Source organism: Temnothorax americanus, unplaced genomic scaffold, assembly GCF_048541705.1.
Source record: "Temnothorax americanus isolate GAGA-0224 unplaced genomic scaffold, ASM4854170v1 Scaffold165, whole genome shotgun sequence".
NCBI lineage: Eukaryota > Metazoa > Arthropoda > Insecta > Hymenoptera > Formicidae > Temnothorax > Temnothorax americanus.
In genome coordinates, this window is record NW_027509302.1 from 64,464 (window position 1) to 90,615 (window position 26,152).

Below are 26,152 nucleotides of genomic sequence, written 5' to 3' on the forward strand. Positions count from 1 at the left end.
ATCTTCTAAAAGTTTGATTTTCCGGGGAGTGCCATAAAGTGTATAATTTTTTGTTACCAATGTTTTTGGAAACCGGTTTCGAAATTTTTCCAATTTCTCGGGAAATAATTGATCGAATCTTAAAGAATTGTATATGAAGTAGGGATAGGATTTTCAGGGGAGTGCCATAAAGTGTATAATTTTTTGTTATCAATCTTTTTGGAAACCGGTTCCAAAATTTTTCCAATTTCTCGGGAAATAATTAACCGAATCTTAAAGAATTATATATAAGATAGGGGGTAAAAAAAACGAAAAAATGTAATAAAATTAGAAAAATTGCTAATAAAAAAAGTTTTCGATTTTTGTTTAAAAAAATTGTACGTGATTGCTATAATTTCCGCAAATTTTGAGATATTTTTCATGGATAATTTTTAGGGATAATTTTTTGTTACTAATGTTTTGGAAATTTGTTTCAAAAAAATCGGTTTAATTAAAAAAATTTTTGCACCGGTTTCAAGAAGATCGGTGCAAAAAATTTTCTAATTAAACCGATTTTTTCGAAACAGGTTTCTAAAAAATTGGTAACGAAAAATTATCCATAAAAATTAATTTAATTTAAAAAAAAATTTTTTCACCGATTTTCTTGAAACCGGTACAAAAATTTTTCTAATTTTTCGGGGACGAACCAAATCTTAAAGAATTATTATATATATGAAGTAGGGGTAGAATTTTCCGAGGATTGCCATAACGTGTATAATTTTTTGTTTCCGATTTTTTGGAAACCTGTACCGAAAGTCTAATTTTTCGGGAAATAATAAGTATCTAATGTCCGACCGCAAACTACTTATTCATTAACCGATTTTCTTAAAACAGCGCATTTAATTTTTCATTAATATACCGATTTTCTTGAAACTGGTGCCAAAATTTTTTTTATTAAACGGGGATGGGTTTAATTTTTCATTAATGGACTTGACCTGTCTGTCTGACCACGAACTACTCATTCGTTAACGGACCGAATCTTAAAGAATTATATATGAAACAGGGGTAGAATTTTCCGGGGATGGCGGTGATGTGTATTATTTTTCGTTACCGATTTTTTGGAAACTGGTACCAAAATCTTTCCAATTTTTCGAGAATTGACCAAATCTTAAAAAATTATATATGAAATAATAGTAGAAAGAACTAAAGAATGTAATAGAATTAAAAAAATTGCTAATAATAAAGGGGTTTCCGAGTTCTGTTTTAAAAAAATGTACGTGATTGCTCTAATTCCCGCAAATTTGGAGATATCAAGCTGAATTTTTTTTATGGACAATTTTTATGGATAATTTTTTGTTGCTGATTTTTTGGAAACCGGTTTCAAAATTTTTTTAATTTTTTGAGAAATAATAAGTATTAATGAATCGATTTTCTTGAAATCAGTGCCAAAATTTTTAAAATTTTTTGAGAATAAGTTTAATTTTTTATTAATTGATCGATTTTCTTGAAACCGGTGCCAAAATTTGTCTAATTTTTTGGGGAGGGCGACAATGTGTATAATTTTTTATAACCGATTTTTTGAAAACCGGTTACAAAATTTTTCTAATTTTTCGGGGATGGCGACGATGAGTTTAATTTTTCAGTAATGGACGTTAATGCCGGGGCAAGCCCGGCATAACCCTAAGGACCGGCCCTATATAGGGTATGCATTAGGCATTTTTCTCCTTTAACGAGAAACAAAAAAATGGCATATCTTAAAATTTGCGAAAATTAGATAGAAAACACAGGCATTTATGATGTAGAAAAATTGAAACTTTTTTAAAATTAAAAACAACGTATAAATTTTTATCAAAGTGAGAGTAAATAAAAGGGTTGTACTATCTGATTTGAGTGCCAAAATGCAAACGCTGATACAGAATTAAAAAAAATAATTGAAAAAAATGAAAGTGAGCTAAAAATAGCGGGTCAGCGGAGGGTACATCCGCGCGATGCACGGGAAAAATAAATATATATCTCTATATATACATAAACTTAAAAGAAAAAAATATAACTTAAAATGGAGAAAAAATTGTCTGCGAAGAAAAAAGTAAGAACAAAGATTAGTTTAGGGAAGGGATTTAGACTAAAAAAAAGAAAAAAGTTTTGAGTCTGCGCAAAGCGAAAAACCTAGTATGTCATAAATATAAATAAAAAAACAAAAAAATATTTCACAGCATATATTCCACTTGATTTATTAAATAAAAAATTGTGCTAATAATAATTAATTATATTTATTTATAAAGCATCAATTTTATGTTGATATTTTATAACCTGCCCGTCCATATTTATTAATTTTAAAATTTGCTATTAGTTAATCAACTTGCCAATTAACTTGCGAGTTGATTGTTATAATTGCATACTATATCTGTGCATAATAAAACTGAAAAATTAAGTCAACTGAACAATAAACATATTATTTGATTGAAAATCAATAACAAATGACATATTAATACGTAATAAGCACAATTGTAAACCTGAGTACATGAACTTTATAAAAATTACAAACGCGCTATTGCTAAATTTACATAAATTTAAATATTATTTTAAGACTTACCTTCATCTCTCTCCCTCTCTCTCTCTCTCTCACTCTCTTTCTCTCTCTCTCTTTCTCTTCTCTCCCTCTTTCTTTCTTTATCCAATTATCACGCTTCGGCAAATAAAGATTAAAGTACAGATTGACGAGAAGAAGTTTTTGCAGTGTCAAACAAATCTGGAGGATAAGGAAAATTTCTTTTTACGTATTTTTACATGAAAAAAATTAAATAGGCTAGATTCGAGGTCGGAAGTTCGTGAAATTAATCCTCAGAAGTTTGTGAAATTAATCGTTGTTCTTGGGTAGCGCTAAAAGTAGAAAAATAGAATAAAAAATATTAAAAAATTAAAACTGATCACGACCTGAGCTTGAGAACACTAAGTCTACGTCAACCCCATCGTCCTTTCTTTGTGTTCGCGAGAGTTTGTTCGATTTGTGCAGAGTGTAGGAAGTCGAGGCTAGAGTGTAGGAAGTCGAGGCTAGAGTGAAGGGAGTCGAGGCTAGAGTATAGAGGAGAAGACAGAACAGTAATAATGGCGGAAGAGCATGTAACGAAAACGCGCGAAGTCTGTGCAATAAAGCGAATTATAGATCGACATTCATTGTGAGCATTATTTACAATCAAAAACATTTGGCGCCCAACGGTACGGCTATTGAATACACGATTGAGATCGAGAAAAAGTGAGGAGGATACGAAACGCGCTTGAGGCAGGCGCATACAGGCATATGAGACGCGTGAAACAAGGCGTCGCAACCACGTACGAGATTGAACGCGTCGAGGCAGACTCACGCGGATGCATTACGATACACAGCAATTGGCGGACCAAGGGATTTCGCACGCGTAGTGACGACAGATACGAAGCGATACCGCAACATAACCTTAACGTGGCGGTTAACGAGACGTGAAGCATCGAAATCGAGAAAGTGAGTAAATCGGTCTATAATACCGTTCTAACTCACGTGCATTCCAGATTCTTTCCAAAATGTCGGAAATGAGAACGCTAAAGCAAAAAAGGGCCCAGATAAAGGGGCAAGTCACCAGAATAAGGATATATTTCGACACGGAGGACGTAAAAAGCACAGCAGAAGCACAAGTGCGATTACAAAAGCTCGAAGAGTTATGGAACAAATTCGAGCAAATACAAGACGAAATAGACGCTCGGCCAGCAGAAACGGACGAACAAGCGGAGGCGAGGCGAGACAGGTCGAAGGCGAAGCGGAACGAGAGATCTTCGAAAGCAGTTACTACAAGGCTGCAGCGGAAGCGCGGAAAATAATAAATACGGAAGCAGCTGCACAGCAAGCAGCTAATCAGCATCACGTACAAGAGCCAAGAGACAAAGGACAGCGACGGAATAAGCCAAAGTTGCCTGAAATTAAATTGCCAGAGTTCAGCGGCGATTATACAAAATGGATGTTTTTTAAGAACAGTTTTGAAACGACAATACATCGCGATATCGACCTATCGCCGATGCAAAAACACCAATATTTGGTCGGTGTTCTAAAAGGTGAAGCTCTTCAAGTAATTCAGGGGTTTAATATATCGGACGAGAACTACGAGAATGCCTGGACACTCCTGAAGAATACGTACGATAATCAGATGTTAATTATCGAGACTCATCTTGATGCCCTGTTACAATTTCCAAATATTGCAAAGGAAAATAAGGCTGACTCAATTCGACACGACAATTTATATGGCATATTCATACGCACATGACATCACTGCAGGCGCTAGAGCAGCCAGTAGATGAATGGGACACGATGATAATTCATCTGGCAAAGAAGAAATTGGATTTTCCTGAACAGCGTGACTGGCAGAATGTGACTAAGAACAGAACGCCAGGAAACATGCCGAAGATAGAAGAGTTTCTGAAATTCTTGACGGAGCGATGTCACACGTTGAGAGTTTTGAATCAGAATAAGGGAAAGCAAACGTCCAGTGAGAAGCCAGCGACACAAAAGAAGAGCGAGAAGAAAGTCTCACTCACGACGACAACAGCAAGATGCAAGATCTGCGAAGGAGGACATCCGATATACAAATGCGAAGAATTGTTAAAGCAATCAACTCCTGACAGAATGAAGACAATACGAGACAAACGACTCTGCATAAATTGCCTGAATCCCGGGCATTACGCAAAGGACTGCCGATCAGCGACGTGCAAGAAGTGCGACAATCGCCACAACACGCTGCTTCATAGAGAATCTGAGCCGCAAACAAGTGAGAGCAGTGAAAAGGAAACGCCGGTCGTAACGTGCCTTACTCAAGGAACGAGCATGCAAAGCGAATTGAAAACGCAGACTTTAGTGAGCGAAAAGTCAGAGGAACCGTCCTTAAGTGTTTACTACACGCAAAGGACAGAAACTCGAGTGATCTTGTCGACAATTAGAGTACATGCATACGATTCGAAGGGCAACGTGCAAGTCTGTCGTGCGTTACTAGATCCCGGATCGCAGACAAATATAGTGACAACAAGTTTGACGAATAGACTCAATTTGGCTTGCAGCAAAGAAGAACGGCCCATCACAGGCATAGGGCAAAAGGAAACGAGTGCTCGAAAGGTAACGCAACTACGGATCAAGTCCATCCACAACGAGTTCGAGACGACATTACAATGTTTGGTATTACCGACGATAACAGAGCGACTTCCGCAGAGTAAGATTGACGTAAGGAAAATAATTCTACCAAAAGACGCTTTACTTGCGGATCCATGTTTCAACGAACCGGGTCCAATTGATTTACTTATCGGTGCGGGACTATATTGGAAGTGTCTCATCGGGTCGCCGAAAAATAGAATCGAGGGACAACCATCAGTACAACAGACGCAATTCGGATGGATAATAGGCGGGGAAATGACCGAAAGGCATCCGCCGTCATCAGCAATCTGTCTCGCGGTGACTAATGAAATGCTACTGCGACAGATAGAAAGGTTTTGGCTTCAGGAAGAGATACCAAGAACTCGACAACTGTCGGAAGAAGAAAAAGAGTGTGAGAAGCTGTATGAGACCACATACAAGAGGGACGCGACGGGAAGGTTCATCGTGCGCTTACCTACTCGGCCTAATGTAACACTCGGAGACTCCAGAGAGTTTGCTTTCAAACGCCTCATCGCATTGGAGCGTCGATTTGCTAAAGATCCTGATTTAAAAGGGAATATTGCAAGTTCATGCAGGACTATATCGATCAAGGACACATGACAAAGGTTGAGGACGAAGTTCTGAAGTCTGAGCATTACATACTGCCGCACCAGGCTGTCGTGCGTCCGGATAGCGTAACGACGAAATTACGCGTAGTATTCGACGCCTCTGCAAAAACGACCATGAATACTTCTTTGAATGACAAGTTGATCGCGGGACCAAATCTACAGGGAGATTTGATCCTAATAATTCTTCGGTTCAGGACACATGAATACGTCGTAACAGCGGATATAGAGTCGATGTTTAGGCAGATTCTAGTTGAAGAAAAGGATCGATTGTTGCAATTGATACTTTGGCGAAGAAATCCAGAGGATCCCGTGATGATATTTCGATTGAACACAGTGACATACGGAACGACCTGTGCGCCATTCTTAGCAATCAAAACGCTGAGAAAACTGGCTGAAGAATACGGAATGGACTTGCTGCTAGCGGTGCTCGCGCTTTTGGAAGACACCTATATGGATGACGTTACCAGCGAAGCTAAGACATTAGAAAAGGCGATCGAATTACAACGACAGCTTACTCAATTGTTGGAACGAGGCAGATTCCACTTGCGTAAGTGGCGTTCCAACGACCCAAGAGTTTTGGCGCATCTCGCAGAGCAGAGCAAAACCGAAGAACTATTGATTATAGATAAGGAAGGAGCTCTCAAGACTCTGGGTCTTCTGTGGGACGCGAAAACGGACCGTCTACAGTATCAAATCAAAACGGAAGAAAGTCAAACTGTGACAAAACGACTCGTTTTGTCAAAAATAGCGCAAGTGTTCGACCCATTGGGACTCATCGCCCCGCTGTTGATCAAAGGGAAGATAATAATGCAACGTCTATGGCTGTTCGACCTAGATTGGGATCAGGAGATTCCGGAGGAGCTCGTACCTGCATGGAAAGACTACAATCAGGCTCTAGCAAAGGTTGGTGATCTACAGATACCACGAAACGTCAATCCAAAGAACGCGTCCGATAAATTCGACATATTTGGATTCGGGGACGCCTCGGAGAAGGCTTACGGCGCATGCTTGTACGCAGTAAGCAGGGATGAAGATGGAGTTATCAGTTCACATCTCATATGCGCCAAAACGAAAGTGGCGCCGCTCAAAACAATATCGCTACCGCGTTTGGAGCTCGAAGCAGCACTTATGCTCGCAAAATTATATGCCCTTGCAAACGACGCGTACGGCAACAGGATCAACATCGTCAAACTAAAGACCGACAGCCAGATAGTGCTTGCGTGGATTCGAGCGAGACCACATGAACTGAAGACATTTGTTGCGAATCGCGTAACCAAGATTCAAAACCTAACAGAAAACACCGATTGGGGTCACGTGCCGACGGATGAGAACCCATCCGATCTGCTGTCAAAAGGTACCACCGCGGACGTGCTAGAGAAGAGTAAGCTCTGGTGGCATGGGCCTCCCTGGATCGTAAGTAAGAGTCAAGAACCGGAACTTGTGGAAGAGCCGGAAGTCGATCTTCTGGAACGGAAATCCACAGTAGTCACACTGACGACTATCGGGACACTGGATTTGTGGGCGAGGGTTTCGACGTACCGAAAACTTCAGCGGGTGATTGTTCGCTGTCATCAGTTTAAGGCCAGAGCTCTTGATAAGGAGCAAGTAAGCGCAATCAAAATCAAAGATCTGGAAAAGGCAGACCGGACGATCCTAAAGAAGGTGCAACAGGAAGCGTTTTCCGAGGAACTCGCCGTCCTAAGGAGAGAGCGAAAATTGTCGCGAAAAAGCAAATTGCGATCTCTAGATCCTTTCATAGATGAAGAGGGTTTGATGAGAGTAGGTGGAAGGCTTCGACACGCGAGTGTGCCAGCAAGTCAGATGCACCCTATCGTATTACCAGCAAAACATCGAGTAACCAGTCTGATCATGCGAGAAGAACACTCGCGTCTGCTTCATTGTCCCCCTGAGCAGCTTCTCAATGCAGTGCGACAACGTTATTGGCCTTTGAGCGGTCGCAGAGAAGCCCGCAAAACAGTTAAAGGCTGTCTAAGCTGCTTTCGATTTCGACCAACAGTTCCAGGCATAAAAATGGGAGATCTTTCTAAACAAAGAGTGATCGGCTTCGACAGACCGTTCAGAAGAACTGGTGTGGATTACGCAGGCCCGCTTCAGCTCCGCGAAAGTCGACGCAGAGGGAGACCTCACCTTTCAAAGGGATACATAGCGATCTTCACCTGTCTAAACACTAAGGCGGTGCACATTGAACCTGTCTCGGATTTGACAACGGAAGCATTCCTGGCGGCTTTGAATCGGTTCACGGCTCGTCGTGGAATTTGTTCGGAGATATTTTCGGACAACGGGACAAATTTCGTAGGAGCATCCAGAGAATTAAAAGAGGTATACACGTTTCTAGAAAAGGAGAGCTCGGAAATAGGACGCAGCCTGGCCAATCAACGGATAAAATGGAGCTTTATTCCTCCACGCGCTCCACACTTTGGAGGTATTTGGGAGGCGGCAGTCAAGGTCGCTAAACGGCATTTATATACGGTAACCCAAGGGAGAGTACTTACATACGAGGAATGTAGTACACTACTGTATCAAGTGGAAGCGATAATGAATTCGCGGCCCCTCACGCCGCTATTTAGCGATCCAAACGATTTTTCTGTTTTAACACCTTCTCATTTTTTGATAGGTGATTTACTTATACAGCCACCATAATATGATTACGCTGAGGTTCCAGAGAAACATCTCACCCGTTGGCAAAACCTGCAAAAATTGCGTCAGCAGTTTTGGATCCGCTGGCACAGAGAATACCTAAACGAATTGCAGCAGCGGACAAAGTGGTCGGATAAAGGAGACAACATCGAACTGAATACCGTGGTTCTGATAAAAGAGGTCCACCTCCCTCCGCTACAATGTAGAGTCACAGCCTTGCATCCTGGACAGGACGGTGTGGTGCGAGTGGTTACCGTTAAGACTAAGAGCGGTGACTTCAAAAGGCCAGTCAAGAAGCTTTGTCCACTACCAAGTGCAGAAAACGAGAACTAATTGAACTTGTTAAAGACATTTAGTAAATAGCATAAGAAACTTATATTTAGTATTAAGACATTTATTAGCAGATTTGAGTTACATTTATTTAACGACTTATAGCATTTAGTTGATTTAGTTTACATACAGGCAATCATCTTGCAGTTTGATTTAATTTCGATGTTTCTAAGATCAATATTTACTACAATAGCATCTGGAAGTTTAAGGCAGATTTTGTTGAAAGATAGTCCTTTCAAGGGGGCGGCATATGTTCGCGAGAGTTTGTTCGATTTGTGCAGAGTGTAGGAAGTCGAGGCTAGAGTGTAGGAAGTCGAGGCTAGAGTGAAGGGAGTCGAGGCTAGAGTATAGAGGAGAAGACAGAACAGTAATAATGGCGGAAGAGCATGTAACGAAAGCGCGCGAAGTCTGTGCAATAAAGCGAATTATAGATCGACATTCATTGTGAGCATTATTTACAATCAAAAACACCTTGTCTCAAATCAAATTGCTTTAAGACAGTGGATTGACTTAACTTTCATCTCAAAAGTTAATAGGTGAAGGTTTAAGTCAATCCATTATCTTAAAGCAATTATCTTATAATTCGGAAAGTACCTTGCAAAAAAATACTTTATTTAATAGTGTTTTGAAAAGGTCTTGAAGTCAGTTACAAGAATATGACACGAAAAATAGGGGGTTTTATTTAAAACATTTAAGGTGACCTTACTTTGAAAAAGTCACTCAAGGTCAAGTCAATATTTTTATCATGTGGCCCCCTCGAAACCATGCAACTTTTGTCTCAAACATTTTTATTGGGCTCAGTATTTGAAATATTCGATTTGACTGTTTAATATGGGACAACCTGTATATTTAAATTTATGATTAATAAATTATTTTTTAATTTTTATTTATTTATGGCAACGGTAAATATATTTCAACAAAATCTATTTGAAGTAGAAGAAAAAGAAAACAAAAAATGCGGATAGCTAAAGAACGGTACTCATTTAGGGTCAAAATTTGCCTGTAAGGGAAACGTATGAAATCTGCTTATCTTTATATTTTTGAGTCTGCTGAACTCGAATATGAAACTTAAAGTTCACCAAAATCCAGGGAAATTTGTGAAAATGCAGTGCATGACAAAGCTTTGTTCAGTAGCAAGTATTTTCTAATGATCAAATGGCATTTGTGAACAAAAGAAGACCTTCTTTTTTTACTATTACCTTATTATCTTTGAGTTTGACCCCAGAAACGATTTCTTTTCACGTTGGAGAGAAAAAAAGAAAAGATGAACCAAAAAGTTTAGCAAAAACGAACAGATAACTGATGTTTTGAAAGTTTCAAACGTAAATTTCCCGATTTGGATTTGTAATATCCGCTCGTAGGACACGTAGAGAAAAAATAAAACCAAGGTAATTTTATAATTCAAACCCAATGAAGCTATCCATTAAACCTATTAAGAACTTAATTGGCCCAGCCATGTCTGATGATAATTACCGTGCCTCTCGTAGGTAACTCTCGTGAACAAATAGAGAATGGATTAAACTGAATGGAAAAATCTTTTACCGTTTTGCGAGTTTTACATTAATTAATTTAATAAAGAATCTGCGAATGAGCGAGTATCCTCGCGATTCAGCGACAAGAAACAGTCCAGCGTTACGAATTATTTGTTATTGCTAAATGCAATAACGGGCCATAGCCATGAATACAAATTAAACTATTAAAATATTAGAAAAATATAAGAACTATTTGACAGAAAAAATTTTTTTTTTGTTAAAATATTGATACATCCGAATACATCCAAAGAAATTATTTCTTTGATATTAAAAAACATTTACTTTTCTTGATACTTTCTTTTGTTACCTTACAGATTTATTTATTTACATTTAATTATAATTTTTTTTAGTAAAAGAAATTAATTTTTTGTATACAATATTTTTACAAACAATTTATTTAATTTAAAAGCAGTAGATATTTATTTAATTTAATGTAATTAATTCCTTTATTTTAGATATTTTTTCTTTAAGTTTAATAACAAAAATTTTACGTAAATTAAATATTTCCTTACTTTTAAAATTTGTTTTTTTGTTTATTGCAATTATATTGAGTTTCTTTTTTAAGTATGTTTTTTTAACTAAAAATCATCTTTTTATAATAAAATTTATTAATTTCCTTTAAATAAATATTTAGTTGGGAGTATTCAAATAAATAACTTTGGCCTAAAACAAAATTTGTTTTATTTTAATAACTTTTTCTCAGTGTGTTTATCTTGCAATTGCTATTTTTATTAGTTTTCCAAGAATGCTCAAGTTTGTAATAATATATTTAATTTTGTAGTTTTTGTTTTATTTTTGCGCTATCTGTACACGGTTTTTTTACTTTTGAAGCAAACTTTCTCTTTAAATTCTAATAGAATTAAGTATATTTCTCAGATTGTGGCTAATCTTTTTTTGTATTATTTATGATCAAATACGAGTTATGATAAAAAATAAGTTAGAACAGTTGGCCGATATAAGCTGCAGAAAAATAATGTTTATTTCAGCAATATAAATCCAAATTTTCGAACAAAATTAACCGTGAGAGAAATATACTTCTGCTTTACGGGTACGAGAATTGAAAAAAAATATAACTCATATTTTTTTATATATAAAAGGATATAATTCGATTCCGATGGTATTGCTCAGTCCTTTTTTTCCCTCTCGACACATTAAATAAATAAAACGATATTATTACGTGATTATCTCTGAAGTCTCGAAATACAGCATTCGCTGGATACGACGGTGCAGGAATTTAACGCGAGCTTCTACAAATGTTCACTGCAATATGCACTTGGCTCTGTCTATTACGAGTGCCATTAAACGGTGCTTTAAATGCGACCCATAATATCAGTCGTAGGAAAGTCGTAGGAAATTGACTTAAACAAACACGCAGAAATTGGCAGTCTGGGCCACGTCTTGTTTTAATGGCAAAAGCGATTGTAAAACTAAGAAAACACCAATAATCATTACGGCATCCTTTACGCGCACATTTTGGATCTTACAATGTAGACCAAATAAATAATAGAAAATAGACATAAAATTATCTTTTTTTTTCTTAAGATTCGTTAATCTTCGTTAAACATCAAGCGTGTAATTTTTAACGATCTGAGTTAATTCGAGATTAAGTGGCGGCATAAGAAATAAGGCGACTTCATCTTCGAAATTAGCAGACCGTGATAAATGTTGGCGGCAATTCTGAGGAAATTAAAAACGCATTTACTGGAAGATAAGAGATCTCCGTTGTGAATGTTTTCCGCGACAATTGCGATCACTTTTGATTCGCCACGTGCGTCACCTTTCTTCCTTTGTGCGCTCTCTGCATAACTTTTAACAACACTTTTCTCTACATCTATAATTACGTAAACGACGATAGGGTCAAGCCGAGCGTTATTCTATTGCGTGAAAAGTGGAGGAAGCACTTTTTTCCACGGTGCTATTTTGTAACGTCAGAAAAAACATTTGACGACATTGCGATAGCTTCTGCTTCGCTTTTTATTCCGTGCCTTGCAAAACTACATGAAAAATTGATTGCCAAATAATTTTCGTTGGGTACGCTAGAAGCTAGAAGCCATTCTGTCTGTTTATAATAAGTATAATGCGAGCAAATGTAATTTAATAAGTGGTGTGTTTGAAGTTTGAACACAAACACTGAATCGTAGAATTAAAATTTACATTTACTTAGGAGAGCAAGAGTCGAGCGGAGGAGATTTTATTATAACGTTCGTATGTTGAAATTAAGTTTCACAGATTTGCAATTTACTGTATACTCGCGTTTTCGAGAACCGAATTATTCTTTTACATATTTCACAACAGATGTTCTAATCACATGCCACAATGAGTCTGAACGGGCGAGTTCTTGCAATCATTTTTATAATTTGTTACTTAATTTTTTTTACTGTGGTTGTGCCTAGCAAAACGTGCTACGAAAAAAGCACGCTATAAGTTTTAATTAAGATTTTAATGTAAGATTTTAATTAGATTTTTTTAAAGAAAAAATTATTATAAAATATTATCGGGGCACAATTGTACACCGTTAGCCTTTTTTTGCTCTCCTTACCCTCTCTCTTTTCTTTGTTATATACATCTTACAACTATGTAATTTAAAAAAATTTGATTAACTTGTAGAATCCGTTCATAATTTGTTCACACATTGTCCAGACCGGTAAGATAAACTTATTGATCGACAGCGTATGTTCGATTGCATCACTTTATCTGCTGCATGCATATGGGACGTCGAGGAGGTAAATGCAAGTAAGAACACGCGGTTGATTGAATTCAGACATGGAAAATCAATGGACTGGCTGTGGTTTGATGCAAAACAGAGAATAAATATACCTGTACTATCGCTCGGTTGCGCAACGAGAATTATAATCGATAGTTAATAAATTTAAAGAGCTTGGTACGTTAAATATCGCTTCGTACTGTACGGAGGGTAGAGACGTTATTAAGATTTTATTCAAGACCATTTCAAACGCAGCCGATCCATCGTGATAGACATCTATGAAATTTCCATCGATATACGCTAATTAGTACTAGGAGAATTGTAAAAGATACTTAATAGTCTTAAACTCGAAGAGAAGCACTGTTAAGAACCCGGCAGTTGGCGAACTTTCGTACATATTGCGACGGCTTAGTTCGCAACTCTGTTAGCTGACTCTGTTAGCAAATACCGAAATCTCTCGTCATAAGAGGTTTAATCATTTCCTTTTCTCGCGAAAGGAAATGATTGAACATATTTATAAAGTTTGATTAAACTCGCGTTCCCTCAACATTGTGTTACCTTAGTGGATCGCCTTATTCCCGAAACTGTAGTTATGCAAGTATCAACTCGCGATCGAGCCAACTATCGCGCGTAGGACAAATTTCCTCTTGCTTCTACACACAAACATACGTGCACGTACACACCAAGGTCAAAGGCTTTAATTGAATATCGGGAACGCGATTATACGCGCAGCAAAATTTTATTCATCCCTTGTCATAAACTTCCCTTAATTATACGTCTTTATGCAACGTGTATCTACGATGTTAATAACGAAGTTAAAACATCTTTCATGGCGCACCGAACACAGAGTACATTTGCGAAATTATTTAGCACGCACGTTTCCCTCGAGGATTACGAATCGCACGATGATAGTTTGAAATGAATTTCTCTTCAGCAGTGGAGAACAGTCAACAGCTGTCATTAATTGATCGATGGAAAAATGGAAATCTCAATAGTATTTCTGGTTATACGAATTTAACGATTTCTGAAACAGACGTGCGTAACCGGAGGCTATGAAACTTCAACCGTATCAGACTCCGTTAGCTTAATTAAATTTGAAGATCCGCTTACACTCGTCGCATAATTGCTAATAACCACGAATTTATAAGATATACTCTGTTGTTGCATAAATGCAATACATTCATCGTAAACACAACACGATGCAATTATATGAAACGGAAAAAAGTTTATTATTTTTGTAGTATACACAGTCGCTGAAAAGACTGCCGAGAGAAAATATCGGCAAATAAGCTCTTTCGCAGTCAGTAGCTTATATTTAATTTGTCGTGGATCTGAAACCCTTGATAAAATTTACAGGACTTCAGCGGGAACAGAGAAAGAGAGAGAAAGAGACAGATTTGTGCATGCGTTAGAAAATTCCTGCAGATAACAATCCTGATAGATTTCATTTTTATTTCATTTCTAATAGAGTTATTTTCTAATTTTGCAAAAATCTAATTGATTTGCTTTGCATCAGTATAAAATACAGTGTAAAGCAAAACTAATTAGATTTTTGCGAAATTAGAAAATAACTCTTAGGAATAACATAAAAATAAAATCTATCAAGATCGTTATCAAGAATTTTTAGACGCACGAATCTTTCTCTCTCTCTCTCTCTCTCTCTCTCTCTCTCTCTCTCTCTCTCTCTCTTTCTCTCCCCCTCACCCTCTCCCTTTTTTTTCTCTGTTGTGTATCGCGTTTCAAAAATGAACAGTGCTATTCCGATTTGATTTCATTACATATCACTGTTATATTCATCATAAGCTCGACGATCCTGCGATAAGCCGATGTGCAGTAAGGTCTGCAATATGAGATTAACTTCACAGTCGTTATATTGCGTACGTGGTCTAATCCAATCTATTTAAGCCTTGTGTCAGACGATCACGAACATTGCATTGATAATAAGCCGCACGTGAGTCGGCCTAAGTCTGATATTAGATTAAGTTCAATCGAGCAATCATGTCACAGGTCATCGAGACCTTCCGTTAATCATGCAACCCATTTCGACGTTCCTCGTATTTGAAACGCAGGAGCAACGAGACACTTACATTAGGAACCGATACTCTAATCGGGATATTAACAGCAGATATAGTAACAAAGTTTACCAAGCTCGATTATCGCGAAATTTGGATTAACTTTTGGGCGAACGTTTTCCTCGTCTCTGCAAATCCGCGTTATCTTAAGCGTTCTAATGTCGTAGCATTATGCTGGTGCTTGATACTTCGGTATAGTAGTGGAACGGCAAAATGTCAGTGTCGCGCGGCGCGTAACGAAGAACACGCTTCAAAGAGAGTGTAAAGAACAGGGGGCGGTTAGACTTTGAAGACGGCTAATTTAATGGTCGCGCAGTGCCAACGACGACGACGACGACGACGATGTCTCGATCGATCATTAAGAGAGCGAAAACCTGCCGCGGTGGTACTTCTCCGACATCGTTTGCACGGCAACATTTGCTGTGTATGAGCACCCTGGGTGCTAGATCGACGACCAGGCCGCGAGTGAGCACGAACAGTTTCAGTTGCTTATAAATTCTCGGTGGGATTTGTATACATACGGAGAGTTAACGGGTAATTAATTTCGAATGCAAAGTGACTTTTAGAAAATTTTGATAATATTTGACGTAGAAGCGATTTCTCCACTCATTTCTCACTGAAATTACCGACGGTACGGGAAAACTTTGTTCGCGCGTTGACAGAATCAACGAGTAACACGAGTTCGGGATTTGACGATACTTGGAAGAGCCTCGCGAAAAATATGCATAACGTTTCTTTACATCGCGGCGTCGCCTTACTTGAATTTATATTAAAAAAAAAAAAGATTGTGCTTCTGAATGATATTTTATTCATTGTTCTGTCCACATAATTTTCTCGCTCGCGGTTTCTAGCAAATCTTTAAAATGATTGTTACATTACAGCCATAGCATCAATTAAATCGTTATCAGAAATAGCCTGTAGTAACTGACATCTAACTTGCCAAGAAATAGAATTTGGGTGTATTATACTCCATCGACTAAAGACCGACATATAATACGGTCGCCCGTAATTACTTGGTTAATAAACGGGACAACGCGTAAACGCTGAGAAACTCGTATAGGTAGACAAACGCAGTAAGGTAAAACGGTTAATCGACTTGGTACAGTGATCAAATTTGCACCAAAGTCTTATATACTAATTTTCTATTGCGTTCTGGACTGTCACGCGTCAATAAAAATAGCGAGAGTGGAACAATTAAGTCATTATTCGTTTTAGAAGCGTCTAGTTATATAAAGGAAATTATACGCACGTCTAAGTACGTTTACGATTATTTCAGCAAGCTCGATAATTTCACATAAGTTTCAATACAATATGTAATATTTCATGTGTTATTAATACAAAACTAATATGACGTACACTATGACTACGTTTACACGGCGGCTTGTAATTCGGTTTATATAGTAACTACCTTATACTATCCGATCCAAAATTTTTTTTCTTCGGATTATAACGATTATTTAAGGATCAATATTCTGGAGGCACCGTCCTAACCAAAAATATGCAGAAAATAATAAGAACACCGATATTAATTCTCCATCAGGGATCCAAAGATAAAAAAATGTATATAAATAGTTACGGCAAATCTAATAGAATGTAAAAGACATAGATTTAGTGACTGTAAATAACTGCTACTACTATAATTACTTTAAAAAAATTTTTCAAAAAAATTTTTTTTGTAAATCGCTTTAAATTTTGTTGCTATATTTTTGTTTGTTGATGATCTACTTGTGTGTAAAATATTATTAAATTGGTATAAGCATTTTTTTACACTTTTCTCTATAAAACTTTCTGATGTAAAACGGATATTCAATATCTAAATTGATCAAAGAAAGATGAAGCGTGGAGCCGTAACAAAATGTTGGTGTTCATAAATTCTATATTATACATACGTATAAAGTCCGACAAATTTGCGACGCGCAGTTTATTAAATTGGAATATATGTATATGTACGATATGTACATTACAATTTGTTAATTCTTTATACGTATGTATAATATAGAATTTATGAACACCAACACCTTGTTACGGCTCCACGCTCCATCTTTCTTTGATTGATTTTGCTTTCTCATAAAGGAAACTTTGTTTTCGTAAAAAAAAATTTTTTTTTGTTTTTCTGAATGTGTTTAGAATGTTCTAAAACGTCGAAAAATTGCAGTTTTAAAAAATGTCTGTATGTATGTATGTGTGTGTGTGTGTATGTATGTATGTATGTATGTATGTATGTATGTGCCAAATTTACCGAAATTTCTATAACTCCAGAACTAATCAACCAAATCTTAACGAATTATATATAAAATAGGGGTAGAAAAAACTGAAGAATATAATAAAATTAATAAAAATTGCTAATAATCAAGGGGTTCTTTTTTAATAAAATTTTGAATTTGCAGAAATGTTTGTTTATGCTTTAATTTCCGCAAATTTGGAGATATCGATCTATTTCTAATTTTATTATATTTTTCAGTCTTTTCTACCCTTATTTCATATATAATTCGTTAAGATTTGGTTGATTAGTTCTAGAGTTATAGAAATTTCGGTAAATTTGCTCTAACTTCCGCAAATATTGAGAAATTACACATTGCTTCTTTATAGTTTTTAAGTGTGCAAGTAGAACTTTGCACACAAAGCTTCTTTTATGAGGAAGCCAAAAAATAAATACTAATAATTATACATTAAATAAAATAAAAGCTTCCTCAAGAAGCTTTATAAGCGAAATAAAATAGGAGCAATGGTAGCGAGCTGTAATAATGAGGAAGCAATGTGCAAGTTTGTAATTTGCACCCTTTCTAATCTTATAAGCCTTTACTATTATATTTATTTAAATTGTGAATTGATCTCTGAAATGTAGCCTCGAACTTTGAAAGAGAATACAGAATATAATATTAAATTTTCATTAACTTCGTAGCATTTTGACTAACTAACCAGAACATCCTTAACTATCCGCATTTTCTGTTTTCTTTTTCTTCTACTTCAAAGATTTCGTTGAAATATATTTACCTTTGCCATAAATAAATAAAAATTGAAAAATAATGTATTAAACATAAATTTATGTACCTTTATTTAATGTAGACTATTTTTTCTTCAAATTAGCTTTAAAAGGCTTCTTCTTTATATATATTATATACAGTGTGTTATTAACATCAAGCAATGCCATAATAGGCACAAAATATAAAATTTTTCCTATAAACGTAATTTTAAATAATATAATAATAAAATTAATATTAATTAACTCGATATTCTAAAAATAGCAAAGAAATTAATCACATGTATTAAAAACAACTTTTTTCCAACATAACAATAACTTTTATATAAATATAAAGTGACAGAGGTAGTAAACATGTAACAATACTGATTATTTAATCTTGCTGCAGATTTACAATAATTTGAATAAATTTGCATCTTTTCAACAAACTCGATAGCTTCACTTTGTAATTTAATAATACTTTGAAAATCTCGATTCAATCCCCTTCGTGCAAATATGCAAATTCTTTTACATCAATAAATAATATTGTTATTGCGCTTGTTCAATGATACCTACCACCGCATACAGCATGTCAGTCAATATTAAATGAAATTATCAAGTGTAACTTTTATATCATTAACACGCTGTATAACAAACCTATCGATCAAATTCTTTTATTACCTTTCTTATGTAAATTACATAAATTAACGAACGGCTGGCCAAATTAAGATACCTAGAACGCCCACAAATGTTCGGAAAGTGCGGTTGAGAAACTTATTGAACTTGCTCTGTTATTGTATCGACGAATTGTGTTTGCCCAAATAATTGGCCTGATTCGTATGCAAAGTCAATATACATATATGCGCTCGAGCTAGTAGGTTTATGAGATATTTTATACATAAAATGCATTAGCGATATATCATAGGTTTTTATATCGTCCTATCTTTTTTATGTTTGTTAGGTCATATTATTGTTTAAAAAATTAAAATATAATATAACTAATTATAATAATATAAATGACAGTACTATATAAATATTAATCTCAACTTTTCTTCTCGAACTAGTAAATAATAGCGCATATTTTTATCATTTTGTTTTTAAGGTATAACGTTGTATCACACGATTGATTATCAACAAAAACTGTGGAAATCTCAATTATTAACTGCTTTATAATCGGCGAAACCGTTTAAAGAATTGATTTGTGGCCAAGGTCACTATAGTATGATTTAAATTTTGTCGTTTAGATAATTTCACCACATTTGCGTTTTATCTTTTTCTAGTTCTACGGAGACAAGAGGTTCCAGTTAATATTAATGTTATCCGACGTCGCGTCGCCGAAATTAAAGACGTTTCCGATTTCATCTATAATATGTTACGTTAATTAAAAATCATAAAAATCGTGAATTTTATTGAAAGATATATATACAACTTTCTGTATTTTTTCTTACAATACATGCATGTATTATTAAGTCTGCATTAAAGGCAATTCATAATTCAAATTTTGGGACAGAGTCTCGTCTGTATAAAATTAGATTTGTTCTACAAAAACATTATTATGATCTAAATTATACTTAAATTTCTCTAGAGAGCGCGATATTCTGTTATTTCTGTTTTCCAGTGTATCTTGTTGTTCATGAAAATGTAAATGGACACATTCCTGATGCGTGACGTGGGTGGTACATGTATATGTAGCATTCAGCAACGCCGCGGCGCCGCAGCGGTGAGTAACATTGAGCTAACAATTTCTAAAGTTACGTGTTACGTGGCACTGTTCGCTTGCGACAGTAAACCACTGGCGAATTTGCAGCTATAATATAATATATACAACTGATACAGCGTGTTCAAAAAATTTTTTTTAGCTGAACAATTTATCAGCGCGTACGTACGCGAAGAAAATTGCCGTGATAAATGACGAAGAAATTCTTTTAGGCCATTCAATATTATAAAAATCGTTAAAGCGAGACACACCATTTTACTTCGTTCTTTGATGTAATAGAAATTGGAAGTAACACGCAGCATATTTTTGAAACGTCAGAAACAAAGATTATCGTCCAAGGTTTTACATTTCGCGAAAAATGTTGCGCACGCTCGTTATATCCGAGCAAACCGCCAATTTTCCACGTCAATAAGTTCCGATACGAAAGTTCATGTATAATGAAATAATCGCGCGCAGTATATTCTGCAAAGTTTTCAGCATTACATGTATGTATATACATATATAGGGATACATATACGTTGCCTGTCTCTGCACTGTATTCGATATATTATTATGAGACCGTCTAGACTCTAGGTCTAGATGAAAGGTACCGAAGTTACATTGGTGGAGCTTGATGTTATTATTATCAAGGCGTACGATAATTTCAGGAACATCCGCTGATAAAGTACATATGGATTGGCAAATAAATTTGTTCGGTTTTTGCTTCGGTGCAGATTCAATTCGATTCTTTTTTTCTCGACGTTATCGCATAACTCAAATGCGCATTTGAAAGCGTATGTTTCACATAACCTTTCTGTGAATTTTGATTTGGCTAACATCAGTAGTCGTGCTGCGTAGCTGTGAAAATGGAAGTAAATAACGTGCATTACCGTCATATTTTGCTCTATTATTTCAAAAAAGACAAACAAGTTGCTCATAAAAAGATATAATGTGTATATGGGGATGATGCCTTAACAGAACGCGTATATCTTTCAAAAGTGATTTGCCAAATTTCATTCTGGAGATTTCGACGTCAATGATGCGCCCCGCTCCTATCGCCCGACTGAGATTGATTCGAGTGATGTCAAGGCCATCATCGATGAAAATCCATTCCAATCGGTGCGAGAGATTGCTACAGTACTTAATATATCTCATACAAGCGTAGAAATCCCTTTGCGCCAACTGGAATACGTTTCTCGGCTCAATGTTTGGGTGCCATATAAATTAACCGAGGCCAACTTGGCCACGTACTCACATATCCATCTACGATTAGCTGCGGAAACGCCAAGAAAACGACCCATTTTTTAAACGGATGGTGACGGGTGATGAAAAATGGATCGTCTACGATAATGTAGCGCGTAAAAAATCATGGGGGTACAGCGAGCCGCCGAAGACAACCTCGAAGGCGGGATTGCATCCGAAGAAGATCATGCTCTCCATATGGTCGAATTTCAAGGGTGTCATCTACTACGAGCTGTTACCATTAGGCAAAACGATTGATTCAACTGTATACTGCTGGCAGTTAACAAAATTGGACCAAGCAATTCGCACAAAACGTCCAGAATTGGTAAATCGCAAAGGTGTTGTCTTCCACCACGACAACGCCAGACCCCATACGTCATTGAGCACCCGGAACAAATTGTTTAGTCTTGGCTAGGATATGTTTTGCCTCATTTTGCGTATTCACCGGACCTGGTCTTTTCTGATTATTATTTATTCCGGTTGTTGCATAACTCTATGAACGGGAAAACTTCCAAGGATGAGAAAGCCATCAAAAGACACCTGGATTGGTTTTTCCGCCGATAAGCCCCAGAAATTTTACAAACGCGGCATAATGAAATTGGTGGAAAGATGGCAAAAGGTCATCGATAAAAATGGTCAATATATAATTGATTATTTATTTTGTGTATCAAAAAAATTGTGTTTTATATTCCACTCTAAAAAAACCACACAAACTTATTTGGCAACTTAATATATATATGTCGAAACGCGAAGATCTCAAACACGCGAAGAGGAGAGAGTGCAAGCGCTCATGTCAACCAGTTTGTAGGACGACTTTGCATGATATGCCATGGTGGTCATGAGGTTTATAATTGTGCAAAATTGAAAGGTTTGTTGACGGCGGCCAGAATGTCTAACATTAGGCGTTTATGCTTTAACCCTTTTGGTACGGAACGACCAGGACGCGAACGGCCTCGCCGAAACACCGATCTGCTGATATACACGATTCGGCCGAAAGAGCTAGGCACGTAACACGTGGCTGCGTAGCGATAGTAAGATTCAAGGATGAGCATCGACCGCGGCTGATTTGAAGCAGGTGGAGTAGAGTACACGCGTCAATACACTTCTAATCGCGTCGCCGAAAAGAGCCGCAATAATTTAACCTATCAAACTAATGTAATGTCAACGACAGTGACATTTTTGCACACGGTGTGGATGGGCTACTACCGACAGCTCAAGATGCTTGAGGAAGTGCGCGTTTCGAGGAGGATTGTGGTGATAAGGATCGAGATGCACGGTTTTTGTGCATCGAAAAGAGCGTGTTTATACCTCAGGTCAGTCGACAGGGAGAATGAGCGGAGATGCAGATTGATTTGTGTCAAGTCGCGCGTTATGCCAGTAAAGGAAATCAGCCTGCCCCGTCTGGAATTATGTGGGGCACTGCTATTAGCGAGGTTGATGAACAAAGTTGTCGAGGCGCTCGCGTTGCGGATTGATGAGAGGCATTGGTGTGACTCCACAGTGTACAGTGGTCTGATCCTCTGGATCAGCAAGGAATCATCACACTGGAAGACCTTTATAGCCAACCGGATCGCCAAAATACAGGAGACGTCATCGAGATCGCAGTGGCGTCACGTTTTTTAGGAGAACTCGACCGATATACTGTCTTGTCGGTAAAGGCGATAAATCGGAGACACGCTAATTTTCGGGAGAAGAGAAAGGTCGGAGCGTGACGATCCGTTCCGCGAGAACAGTACGAAACGAGACACCGTAACGACGACATGTAAATTGAATAGAATAAACTTTGTAAGAAAGTCACAAGTAGTAATTCTCATATCTCCACTCAAGTCTGATATAAAGGAATCGTGAGACCCGATTGTTCCAAAAATTATTTCCAAGAGACTCAATTCAACTGTGGAGCGGGACACGAATACACGAGGTGGTCGGAACGGACGAGCTTGCGCCAAGTACACGCGGAGCGAGACCGACCGTGACTCTTTTATCAAATAATACGTATAAACGAAAAATAAGAGAAACTCTAAATTATTAATTTTCGCGTCCGTTTCGATTATTTATACTATTCTAGTATATTGCGATCGACCATAATTATATTATCACGAAATTATATATAGTATTATCTGTAGCTATAAATTGGAAGGCAAAACTAGTGGAAAATTATATTACAAGCTTGATTACACAGAAAAACAAGATAACAGAGTTTGCGAATTGTTATTGTATGTGTCATGTTTACGCAGTTTCAGTTTACCAGTTTCATTGCAAGTCTGCACATATAGAGTGTCCTATATTATTTCTTTCCATGTGATTATTCTCGAAAGTAATGATTATTGAAAAAATATTTTAGATCATAATTATTTTGTTTTGAGAATAATTTATATGGTATGATATATTTTCTTCGACTAACTACTAGTGTCAGAGATAATTCTGTGAAAGGATTAAAATAAGACATTTTCTATAAATTTTGCTTTCAATCTCGCGAATTTTATATTTGATAACAATTGTTATTATAATGATACTCTCTAACTCTCATTGAATTGATAATACGGATAAAATTAAGAAGAAAGAAAATTTTATTTGCCCCAGGAAATATATATCGATTTGATTGAGCGAAACAATAATGAGATGGAGGAACGCCTTGTGTTGTATAATAAGTAACATCGTAGTGACATTTATAGATATTCGACGAAACGTATCTCTTATTTTCGTGATTTTTTTCAAGTTTATTTCAGTTTCCTCCAGACAAATTATTCCTACTAAAGTAATAGCGATAAGAAATAAGGGGGAAACTTGGATGTATTTTTAGTAAAGGATAATATTTTATCACATTAGATAACATTCCACCTTCGATGACGCAGAACGTATAACTCCACTTTATGCAATATGCTATTTTGAATCCTTAAATAATTATCGTATTTAAATATAAATATTTGGATATAGTATATATATGATTTGTATGAATCATTAAGATATATATATATATATATATATATATATATATAGCTTGTTGAATAAATTTAAGTAGTATAATATTTTATATTATAATATTTTATTTATTAATCTTTATTAATATGAGGCAACAGATTAAAAAAAAAAACATAATTTTAAACAACATTGTTTCTATTCTTAAAAATGTCATTTCATTAAATTGAATTACTCAAGAATCAAAAAGTTTAAACCGTATAATTCCTTCGCGACGAAGAAATTATACGGAGGTCTGTGATTACGTAACACGAAATTATTCCCATGATGCTAAAGATTTTGCACAGTCGAAGTAGTTAAAAGTGTCATAAATTTTAGAGGATGATCATGAGCCGTTTTTCTAACGAGAGAAAAAAAGCGCGCGTTCACTGGTTCAAAAAGAAAAAAAGAAAGAAAGAAAGATTGTTTGTCATAAAAATATTTCTCTAGTATTTCATTAAGGACACGTGCATCTTCTTCCGCGGAAATTGCAATGAGCGGTCATTAAATGCATTAAAGATTTCGAAATCATTATCAACGCGAGATAATAATATTGTAATAAAGAGACGCCGAGCAAAACTCCCCGGTGAGAACAATTAAATTAATTTCTTTGCTTGTGTAACGTGATTCGCGAACGAGGTCAAAAGAGAAAAACTCTATTTATCTCTCACCGTTGGAACAATGATTAGTTAGACCGTCATTTTATACGGCCGCCAACAAATGATTTTTATAAAATCATTACTTTATATTAATCATATAGCAAGAATTATCATAATGCATTACCAATTGGACGTCATGATAAATCGAGAAGGCAGCAATCGTATTGAAAATATCGAATGTAGATAAATACTTTTTATTCACTTTCTTCTAATATACATATGTATTAATCGTTTTTATAAATAAAATAAAATTGTTTGACTGAAATTGTTTGAATCGGCAGAAATTATTATTAGAACTAACTACGATCATTTGGAATAATTTTGTTTCTTAGCAAGAGTCAACGTTTCAAATAAAATAAGTAATTGCGAAATAGTATCTATTTTTATCTCGAAATGAAACTTTTCGATCTAACGGACAATGCTTTCATACTGCACAAGTTCTGCTGCACACTAGAGATTAATACTGCTTACGATATCGCGACGTGATAGACAAAATCGTTTAAAGTTATCCGCAGTGCAGGCGATGGCGATTCAGCGGAGTGAAAACAAAAATGAATTGGGCAATAATTTCATTAGTAACCGCGAAATGTCGCGAAGAATAGTACGCGGAGTCTTTTCACGCGCGCGCGCGTTTATCATTTAACTGTTGAATTTATATTTGGTGCATCAGAATGACATATCACACCATGTATACATACATGGCCATTTAAATAGTTAATGCTGTTAATACGATGGTTTTCTATAGTTGAGTTTGTGTCGCTTTGTGTATCGAAAACGTAAATAGACGAGTCACAGTTATATCACGTATAAATACACAAAACAAAAGTTACACGTGCACCGGCGATATTAGATTCGTAATATCGTGTAATATATCCCGATATATTTTCATAAAGATTTAACAGGCCATAGATGACGACAGAGTAATAGTAATATTTAATGATTGAGAAGGATACTGTTACAAGACGATGTATGTGTGTATATACTATACATATATATATATATATATATATATATATATATATATATATATATATAATTAATCGATTGCATTTATACATTAATGACTACGCGTGCAGATGTCATAATTTTCCTCTTCAATAGAAAGTAACGGTTCAAGTATTCCCAGATTTCTGATAACTTGAGAGAGAAAAAATTCCTTTTAATTTATAAATGACTGATTTATAATATATTTGTAGAAGTATACATAGATCTTCATTTTAAGATAATCTGCAAAAATCGATTGTGCTATTCTACAGAAAACATTTCGTAAATTTATTATAGATATATATTATACAGTTGACATCCTAACACTTATATAAATCGGACTTGCGGTAAAATATGAAACCAGTGTCTCTTGAAAATTGTATGACAGTCAAACGAGATTTTATTAGAGAATAATAGCTTTTATCGCACGAAGATGAAGAATCGCGCTAAAGTACTATATACATATAATCGATCGTAATCTTATTATCCATTGAAAATCTTGTTATCACATCTCTCATTAAGCATATGTTATTTGCCTATTAACTATAAGCCGCGTATACATATAGTTTGCAATAAATTTACCTAGATTTTTCTGCCTGCCATTTTAAATTAGACTTATGTGAAGAGA

At 36.0% G+C, this 26,152-nt stretch overlaps 2 protein-coding genes across 2 annotated transcripts in view; one reads left to right on the forward strand and one right to left on the reverse strand.

The window, feature by feature from the left end:
• Positions 1-26,152, reverse strand: part of Scp2 (Sarcoplasmic calcium-binding protein 2) — a 65,216-nt gene that overhangs the window by 36,433 nt on the left and 2,631 nt on the right. The window lies entirely within an intron of this gene.
• Positions 22,085-22,549, forward strand: LOC143895691 (uncharacterized). The gene has a single exon (XM_077403002.1). It carries the CDS (start codon positions 22,085-22,087, stop codon positions 22,547-22,549), a length of 465 nt encoding a protein of 154 aa, XP_077259128.1.

Coding starts and splice junctions, on each gene's coding strand:
- LOC143895691 (XM_077403002.1), top strand. CDS start 22,085: ATGTCAACGACAGTGACATTTTTGCACACGGTGTGGATGGGCTACTAC.